The 10,471-nt window shown below is 38.7% G+C and overlaps 1 protein-coding gene across 5 annotated transcripts in view; it reads right to left on the minus strand.

The window, feature by feature from the left end:
* Positions 1–211: 211 nt before the first annotated feature.
* Positions 212–10,471, minus strand: part of TEX15 (testis expressed 15, meiosis and synapsis associated) — a 90,453-nt gene continuing 80,193 nt past the window's right edge. For 4 of the 5 annotated variants that reach the window (XM_051834099.2, XM_008252299.4, XM_008252281.4 and 1 more), the window contains 3 exons: positions 8,058–8,116; positions 4,359–5,620; positions 212–292 (listed from right to left, as the gene is read on the minus strand). In XM_051834099.2, the coding sequence (XP_051690059.2) occupies positions 255–292; positions 4,359–5,620; positions 8,058–8,116 (1,359 nt within the window). In that variant the 3' untranslated portion in view covers positions 212–254. The remainder of the gene's footprint in view (positions 293–4,358; positions 5,621–8,057; positions 8,117–10,471) is intronic. The other variant, XM_070068521.1, reaches the window with a different exon arrangement.

The following is a 10,471-nucleotide window of genomic DNA, read 5'->3' on the forward strand; positions in this document are numbered from 1 at the left end:
AATCATATTAAATGTTACATTAACTCCCCTTATATTACATAGAAATAATTTTGGTGTTTCAGATGTTAGAAATTGATTTCCTATTGCCTATGTGATATATTGTTGTCTTTATAATTTTATAAAGAGCCATATGGTATCTTCTACCACATTTACATACACTTAAAATGTTAAATGTTACAATAAAAATATATAAGTAAAAAATACTTGGAAAAACTTGTTAAATCTCCTTTATTTCAGTAGACAGAAGACTACTTTCAACATCCTGGATGAAAGGGTTCTTGTTGCCATGGAGCTGCAAGAAAAAGAAGACACAAAAATTGGAGATCGATGATGCAGACCAGTGGAATATAATGGCACAGTGGAAAGAATCTGAGTTTAAGCCAGAGGCAGCCCAGCTATAAGATCTTCAGTTATTTAAGGCTCTAGGAGGGAACTTCCCTCATTTCTCAGGTATCATGGACGAATCAGATGTAACAAAGGACATGAGGCACTGGCTCACCTGACTCAACCAGGCATCTTCCTAAGTCCCATTTCCTGGGGCCAAACACAAAGCGTCATGAGCAAAACAGTGATAAAATGGGTCAAAGGAATTTTCACATCTTCTCCTTAAATTTTGTTTATTTGACAAGGAGATGAAGAGGGTTAGAGAGGAAAGGATAGACAGAGGTGGGGGGGGGGAGAGGAAGAAGGGAGAGGGAGAGAGAGAGAAAGGAGCACGTTCTTATCTATTGGGTCACTCCCCAGAAGCCTCTAATGGTTGGGGTGGGCGAAGCCAAAGCCAGAAGCCTAGAACTCAAACCAGGTCTTCCAGTGGGTGGCAGGAACCCAACTGCATGAGCTAGTATGCTGCCTCCTAGGGTCTGCAACAACAGCAGCTGGAGTTAGGAGCTGGAGCTGTCATCACCAGCCGTAGCAAACTGATGTGGATATGTGTCCATCGGTGTACAGTCACTCAGCTAAGTGCTTGTTCCTTACATCTTTTTAAGAGAAGTGATTTCTGTGGATCATTTGCACTCAAGAAAACTAAAAGATGTTCTTCTAACATTGTAACTGCTTCATTTTTTTAAGAGTGATGCTTGACTACTGGAAGTAATACTTTTTCTTTTATTTTCACTCAACCAAAATAACCAAGGAGACAGTCATTCAGATTTTTCATAGTCACAGCTGGACTTGATTCAGAGCTATCTTTTTAAACATCACAAACAACTATTAAGAACACAAGAGGCCAGTGCCGTGGCTCACTAGGCTAATCCTCCGCCTGCGGCCCCGGCACACTGGGTTCTAGTCCTGGTCAGGGCACCGGATTCTGTCCCGGTTGCCCCTCTTCAGGCCAGCTCTCTGCTGTGGCCCGGAAGTGCAGTGGAGGATGGCCCAAGTGCTTGGGCCCTGCACCCCATGGGAGATCAGAAGCACCTGGCTCCTGGCTTCGGATCGGCGCGATGCGCTGGCTGCAGCGCACCGGCCGCAGCAGCTATTGGAGGGTGAACCAACGGCAAAGGAAGACCTTTCTCTCTGTCTCTCTATCCACTCTGCCTGTCCAAAACAACAACAATAACAACAACAACACAAGAAAGTCCAAAAAAATGAGAGCTTTTATGAAGTAACTGCAATCAAGATTTCTTATTTCGGGGAACTGGTATTTCAGCCTAGCAGTTAGGATGCCCACATTCCAGAGAATGGCTGGGTTTGATTATCAGCTCCAGCTGTGTTTCCAGCTTTATGCCGGTGCTGACCTTGGGAAGCAACAGTGATCACTCAAGAACTGGGTTCATGCCACCGAAGTGGGAGAGAGCTGCACTGAGATTATAGCTTTGGCCTGCCCCGGCCAGCCCAGCCTCAGCGCCATGGGTATTTGAGGAGTGAACCAGTGCACACACATGCCTGCATGTACACACACTCTCCCTCTCAAATTAAAAAAAAAAAGAATTCCCTATTTCAGAAATTGAAGTGTCTTAAGTTTACAGGTTTGCTACATCTACTGTGTTTGGCGTTTATCCCTGTATCATCAGCAATGGTATAAAATTCACCCAAAGAGAAAAAAAAGTCATGTTTTCTATCTTCCTGTGCAGTTTTTCTCAGATAAAAAGTTTCCAATCCTGTTTAAAACATTTTGTGGGCCAAGGAGAGAACAGAACAGTAACAGTTTATTGCAATACTACCTAATAAATGGGGCCGGTGCTGTGGCGCAGCAGATTGGCGTCCTGGCCTAAGGTACTGGCATCCTATATGGGCGCTGGTTCGAGACCTGGTTGCTCCACTTCCAATCCAGCTCTCTGCTGTGGCCTGGAAAAGCAGTGGAGGTTGGCCCAAGTCCTTGGGCCCCTGAGCCTGTGTGGGAGACTTGGAAGAAGCTCCTAGCTCCTGGCTTCGGATTGGCGGAGCTCTGGCCATTGCGGCCAATTGAAGAGTGAACCATCGGATGGAAGACCTCTCTCTCTGTGAGTAACTCTTCAGATAAATAGATAAATCTTAAAAAAAAAAAAAAACCTACCTAATACATACCCTATCATGTGAGAAAAAGAAGCAAAAAGTACTACAGAAGTACCAGAGACATTGTCACATGGGTATACAGAAAGACTTCAATGTGGCTTGAATATGACGGGGAAATTGTGGGAGACGAGGGTGGTTACAAAGGATTGTGAAGCTGAAGTATCTGAATTTTATTCTATAGGTTATGGTGAATCAGTGGTAACTCCAGCACAGAGGTGCCCATCAAAAACAAATTACTGAAATAGCTTTGTGTCTCATTCAGGCAAATGTCTTCTCATTTTTTCTACTTACTAATTTCTAAGAGCATCCAGGGTCTGAAAAGAACTTTTTTAAAAAAAGATTTATTTATTTATTCATATATTTGAAAGGCAGAGTTACAGAGAGGCAGAGGCAGAGAGAGAGAGAGGTCTTCCATCTGCTGGTTTACTCCTCAGATGGCCGCAATGGCCAGAGCTGTGCTAATCCAAAGCTAGGAGCCAAGAGTTTCTACTGGATCTCTATGGGTGCAGGGGCGCAAGGACTTGGGCCATCTTCTATCGCTTTCCCAAGCTATAGCAGAGAGCTAGATCAGAAGTGGAGCAGCGGGAACTTGAACTGGCATCCATAAGGGATGCAGACCAGGGCTTTAACCTGCTGCGCCACGGTGCCAGCCCCCTGAGAAGAACTTTTCAAAATTCTCTTGCATTTCAATGTTTAAGGTTACACAGAGACGATTACTTTTGTTTAAAGTACATTTTATCTATGATATTAGAATATTTTTATGTTAATTTTAAACTTTAGCTCTGATAAATGCATATTTCAATTCAACTTATAAACCTATATTCTAATCATGATAGTTTAAAAACAGAATTAAGTATTTAAAATAGGAAAATTTCCAAGATCCAGAGGCAAACTACCAAGCTCTTCTAATAAAATGTTTCAATTAACTCCATCTACTTACACCAAGATATCAGAATACTGAGAGCAAGATAGAGTTTGCTTTATCTGACTGAATTTTTTGCTATCTTGTTTTTAACTCTATTTTCCCCTTTGATTATCAAAACAATGTATGTTTTTCACAGTATAGAATACAGAAAACCTCTCTGCTAAAGCAAAATTTTATCACCTGGAGGTAGTCAGGTTAACATGTTGATGTATTTCATTTCAGTAGTTCCTTTTTGTTTTTTAAAAGGATTTATTTATTTATTTGCGAGGCAGAGTTACAAAGAGAGGGAGAGACAGAGAAGTCTTCCATCCTCTGGTTCACTCTCCAAATGGCTGCAGCTTAGAACTGGGATGTTCTGAAGCCAAGAGCTTCTTCTGGGTCTCCCATGTGGGTGCAGGTGCCCAAGCACTCTGGGCCATCTTCCACTGCTTTCCCAGGCCATAGCAGAGAGCTGGATAGGAAGTGGAGTAGCTGGGACATGAACCAATGCCCATGTGGGATGCAGGCACCACAAGCGAAGGATTAATCTAGTATGCCACAGCACCAGCCCCTCATTTCAGTATTTTTATTTATTATTATTTACTTATTTATTTATACAGGTTAGTTTTACAAGATACAGTTTTAAAAAGTGTCATGTCATTAAAAAACTTTTATAAACCCTTTAATAGTTGCATTTTATTTCTGCAAAATATAAACTATAATTTACTAAACCATTTCTTAAATTTGGGTTCTACCATAGGACATAACGATAGGACCAAGCTTCTTTAATCTCAGGTAACTAGATTTCCCAGAAAATGAAATTCAACTCTGCCTGATACATGAACAACTCTACAAACTTTACAGAAGGAATGCTAGCTGCATCACTTATTGTGAGCTCCATTTACATAAATGGACAAGGTTAAAAATGCAAATTCAGGGAAGTATTAAAATTTGTGAAACTCACCAAAAACCCAAGGAACCTCTGGAAGCACACCTGTATTAGGAGGGTACGGGTATGTAGTCTGTGGTAATGCTTGATGAGAAGCATACTGTGAAAAAGTGGGCTGCTGAAAATTGTAAGAAACTGGCATCGGAGATTGAAAATATCCATTCACTGGCACCCAACCATTTGCTTGTCTCTCCCCAGAAAAGTAACTAAACGATTGAGAGTAAAGATGATTAGAATTTGTGTTCTGGACAGTACTTGCAACTGCAGTGATCATCCCAGGAGGCGGCTGTACTTGGTAAGATGTTATCCCTTGGTATGTCTGGGTAATGGCATTGCCACTGCTGCTGCTGTAGTGATAAACACACCAAGCATAGTACGGATACGAAGTTCCAAATGAATGCTCAGAAGAATTACCCAGCGGGGTGTAGGGAAGCTGTGGAAGCCCATTCCAATCTGAGGCAGCATTCTGAGCTAGGACTTTGGAATTCTCATCAGTCTGTGGATCGAAAAAAGAGCACTCTGCTCTTTGATTCACATTAAGTTTAATGTCCCCAGATTCTCCAAAAGGTACGCTACTGGGATTCAATGTGTCCTTCAAACATTTTCCCTCCAGCTCAGGTTTTCCCGGCTCTATTTTATTTATTTCCAGAACAGGAATTTTGTCCTGAATACATACGGGTTCTGGAGAACTGGTACATGTAGAATTTTTAATAGATGAATTCAATATTTCATTATCTTGAAATTCAACGATGGTATCATTAACTTCTAGATTACTATGGATATCAAAATGTAACACAGTCTTTGACAGCACTGACGCATGATGCCCAAGAGAATCATTATTTCCTGGTTTTATGTTTGAAAGACTAGATTTCTGTGTGAGATCTGGGGAATCTTTTAGAAATATCTGAGGAGGTGTCTCAAGGTCCTTCAAAAATGTGCCATCTGCACTCTTTTGTTCACAAATCACAAAAGCAGCACAATCTTTCATATCACTTTTTGTTTCAGTAGCAGTGAAATTCACATGTCTTTTCTTTATTCTATTTAAGCTTCCCTGTTGCCCACTGAGGTGTTCTGAAGTATCCAATGAAATATTAATTGAATCTACTTTGCTTTCTGCTTTTGTAGTGCAACTCTCCTTTAGGTTCTTTAAAGGTGAGACTGAGCCAAGTGGTGATCTCTGCATTTCAACCTTTTCTGGAGATACAGGCTTTCTTCTTCGGTTGTCAGATAAATGCAATCTCACTTGGTTTTCATTTTGGGGGTGATATCCTGCAATCCTAAATATGGATATAACAATACATGGTACAACTTTATAGAGTCACAAAATTTTAACAGAAATGTGTATCTGAAATCTTTATTCAGGAGGAATATCCTGATGGACCATTTTCTCATTTTATTGGCAGTATACAAGCAAAACATTTTCTCAGTTTTACTCACCTTAATTTAGACACTTTTCCTGCAAAAGTTGTAACACTACACGTTTAAAATGTATTTTTTTTAAAAAAGATTTATTTTGTTTATTTGAAAGACAGAGCTAGAGAGGTGGAACCAGAGAGAGAGAGAGAGGGAGAGAGAATCCTCCATCCTCTGGTTCACTCCCCAAATGACAATGGTCAAAGCTGAGCTGATCTGAAGCCAGGAGCCAGGAGTTTCTTCCGGGTCTCCCACAAAGGTGCAGGGGCCCAAGGACTTGGGCCATCTTCCACTGCTTTCCCAGGCCATAGCAGAGAGTTGGATCGGAAGTGGAGCAGCTGGGACTCAAACCGGCACCCATATGGGGTGCCGGCGCTGCAGGCTGTGGCTTTAACCTGCTGCGCCACAGAGCTGGCCCCCAAATGTACTTTCAATATTGTAATTATCTTGTGCTTTGAATATTTTCTGATAGAGGCTTTAAAAAGTTGGAAATTATTATTATTTAATTGTTCACTATAGTTTTAATATCCCTGCAATTCTTAGCTAAATTTAGACAGTCTAACTCATTGTGGGAGTATCTAAAACCAGCTAACACAGGTCTCCAATATAACCTGATGACAGGAAATGAGTAATATAAAATAAACAGTACCAGTATAATTGTATTTTTTGGCACTCAATCAAATTTTCTGAATTATAGATGGAAAAGAGAAGTAAAAAGAAGTATTACTATCTACAGTCAAGAGAAATTTGTCTTGGACACAGAATTTGTATATCCCCCTTAGGAAATTAAAAGTCCCATGTTTTACTGAAGCCAGCTACCTCAAAAGGCATTTTAATGATGACCGGCATTGTCATCCAATACCATGTAATACTTCTGAGTTTTCAGAAAATATAATTCTGGGGCTGGTGTGTGGCACAGTGAGTTAAGCTGTAGCCTGCAGTGCCAACATCCCATATAGGCTCTGGTTTGAGCCTTGGCTGCTCCTCTTCTGATCCCGCTTCCCGGTAACTGCCTGGGAAAGCAGATGATGGCCTAAGTACTCGGGCCCCTGTACCTCCATGGAAGACCCAGAAGCAGCAGCTGGCTCCTGGCTGTGGCCTGGCCCAGAACCAACCATGCGGTCATTTGGGGAGTGAATCGGTGGATGGATGATCTCTCTCTCTCTCTCTCTCCTCTTCTCTAACTCTGTACTTCAAAATAAATAAAATAAAAAAGAAAGTATAATTTTTATCATATTTCCAATGATGTCGACCTTATAGATTTGCCAATTCCCTGGATGCTCTGTCCGTTTATTCACTTCTGTGAAGAAAGCTTCCTATACTAATTTTAAATTAAAATTAATATTTTTTGCTAAGGTGAGTCAACAGATTGTAATTCTTTGAGAAGCAAAGAATCCTCCTAATATCCTATTAATTTTTATGTCATTATTCAACTGTTCAGAGAAAAATGTGTTAGGAAAAGGATTCTAGAAATGTTGCAAATAAAACACTCTTTTTAAAGAAGCCAAATCAAATAAGACAGTAATGAGATCACTTATTTCTCCATTTTAAAGAAAATAAAAATTTGCTTCACAAAATAACAAAAATGAAGCTAGTCATAAGATTTAAAATTTTACAAAGTGAAACGAGATGTGTCAACAAGCCCAGTGACACTACTTCATGTCAAAATGAGAATATAAATAATTGAAATAATATGGTGAGTTTTCATAATTTATTCAGTTCAAATACTTTTTACACTATTAAAATATTTAATGAAAGTCTATACTAATAGAATATATGTATATATCTACAAAACACATACTATTTAATGTTTCCACTTAGTAATATAAATTGGCAATTTATACTGCTTTAATTTTGGCTAGTCTGTAAAATCTGCAAATGTAAAAAATCTTTTCTGTTCTTTGTAATAAAACAGTTGTCAGTCCTATAATTTGTTAAGTAGTACCTGTCAAATAAAGATTTTCCTTTCTTATTCTCTAAAACAATCACCTTTTTGAGGTTTGGCTAACTTCTTTATACTGTATATAGAATCACTTTACCTTTTTTATTTTAAATCACAGAGAAACACGTTTCACATGCCATTAGTCTTCAATACTTACAGAATCGTTCAAGTTCCTCAGGCTTAACTGAAGACACTGTGTAATGTGAAACAAATTTCTTCTCCTGCCTTAGTTTACTCTCATATCCCAAGTTACACAAATTAGCCAATAAAACTAGGTAAGTACTTGTTTTATTATTATTCCTTAGTGTTTTGCATTTGTAAAACGTTTTTCTTCAGACAGGGCTGACGGCAACTCCTACCTTGGATGCTTGACTGCTATCTTTTTTCTGTTGATTTTGGTCTCATCTTTCATGTTAACCTATGTTTGAGAGACATAAAATCTACATTGGTGATGACAAATTATAATACCAATACTACTTTAATACTAGATATCTGCAACCATCTACAACTAAACTCAATTAATGATCCATTACTTCTCTAAAAATAAATGACTCCCTAGAGTTCTGATATTCATGTATGTATGGAGTAACTTTTTAAGAAATTTTAAGTCTTCTTATCCTTACATTTAAAAACTAACCTGTGTCCACAAACACCTGCTGCTCTTTGTACCCTTTATAGATACTAAGCACCATCAAAATGACAAATACAGGCAGAGTGTCTCTACTCTGAAAATATGAAATCCGAAATGCTCTAAAATTCAAAACTTGCAGAGCACTGACTTGACAATACCAAGTAGAAAATTCCACATCATAAACTGATTCACACACAGAACTATTAAAAATATTGCATAATATTACCTTCAGGTTGCTTGTATATAGTGTATATAAAATATAAACAAACCTCATATTTAGATTTCAGTTCCATATCCAAGATATCTATTATGCATATGAAAATAGCCCCCATTCCAGAAAAATCCAAAATGTAAAACATTTCTGGTCCCAAGAATTTTGTGTTAAGAGACACTTAGCCTGTATAATTTTTCCTTTCTTATTTTGTTAAACTGCTTTTTTTTTTTTTTTTTTTTTTCCCTTTGACAGGCAGAGTGGACAGTGAGAGAGAAAGAGACAGAGAGAAAGGTCTTCCTTTACCGTTGGTTCACCCACCAATGGCCACTGATCGGAAGCCAGGAGCCAGGTGCTTCTCCTGGTCTCCCATGCGAGTGCAGGGCCCAAGCACTTGGGCCATCCTCCACTGCACTCCCGGGCCACAGCAGAGAGCTGGACTGGAAGAGGAGCAACCGAAACTGCACCTTTTTCTAAGCCATCACTGACAAACTACTTCTAAACACAATACTTATCTTTTAAATCAATAAAAAACATATTTCTCATGACAATACATTTCATTGTGTACAGAATAAAGTTCAATTCTTTAGGTCTATATTTAAGACAGTATAATCTGAAACAATCTTCTCCAACCTTAGCTTCTCTCGCCTACTAGAACTGCTTCAAATTCAATTTTAAACTCATGTCTGAAATGTTGCTAGTAAGCCTTGCTCACCTTGTCTTCTAGAACTGAAACATACTCTTCATTTTTAATCTTCATCTGATAGTGTTTTTTCTTTACAAGCAGAGGTTTTCTCTGTGTTGTTCATGAAATATATACATTTTCTAATTATCTTTCCTATCAGTATCTACACCTTTTTTAGTATCTCATTTACTTATTACAATTTTATTTATTTGAGAGAGTATGAGAGCACAAGAGAACGAGAGAGGAATCTTTCATCCGTTGCCTCACTTCCTACATGCCTGCAGGAGCTGGGGCTAGGTCAGGCCTAAGCCAAGAGCTGAGAATTCAATGTGAGTCTGCCATGTGAACGGCACAGCTATTGGGCTATCATCTGCTGCCTTCACACTCTAATTTACTGTTGTTGTTGTTCATAATTTATTCTTGATGTGGAGTATACAACATGTGTTACTGTGCTCCGTAACTATGTTAAACAGCTGGATGTTTAAGTATTTTCCTATAAACACAGTACAATCGATGGTTATTAGATTCCCAATCTAGAACTAGTTTAAACACAATTACAGACAGCAAACAATCAGTCTTACTTTTTATTTTGCATATGTTTGTTTCTTTACTTCTGAACTCAAGAATTCTTGAAAAGTTATAGGCTCTGAAAGCAGAGCACTTGCTAATATGGTTTATGGAGTTAGACTGGCTGGTTTAGCTTTAGGCTCTTCCATTTTCTAACTCTGTGACCTTGGAAAAGTAATTTAGTTTTTTGATGCCTTAGTTTTCTGACCTTTAAAGAAAACAGTTTACTGTAACATTTTTATGAAGAAAAATGAGTATTTGTATCATTCTTAGGGCAATGCCAAATACATAATGCCATATAAAATTTGATAAAATTCAATTATATGATTTCTAACTCCTTCAAAATCATGTTTAACAATTTCTGTCCTGGGATGGGCATCTGGTTTAGCAGACAGGATGTCCATATCTCACATGAGAGTGACTGAGTTCAACTTCAAGTTTTAGGTCCTGATACCAGCTTTTTGCTAATATAGACTCTGAGAGGCAGTGGTGGTATTTCAGGTAGTTGGGTTTCTGCTACTGCATGGGAGACATGGATTAGATTTGTAGCTCCTGGTTGTTGTGGGCATTTGGGGAGTGAACCACTGGATGGCAACATTCTTTTTGTATCTACTTCTTAAAGACTAAAACAAACAAAACTGTCCTACTTTGGATGGTAATGATCAAGTAGATAGGCTTC

This window comes from Oryctolagus cuniculus, chromosome 2 (genome assembly GCF_964237555.1).
Source record: "Oryctolagus cuniculus chromosome 2, mOryCun1.1, whole genome shotgun sequence".
NCBI classification, from domain to species: domain Eukaryota; kingdom Metazoa; phylum Chordata; class Mammalia; order Lagomorpha; family Leporidae; genus Oryctolagus; species Oryctolagus cuniculus.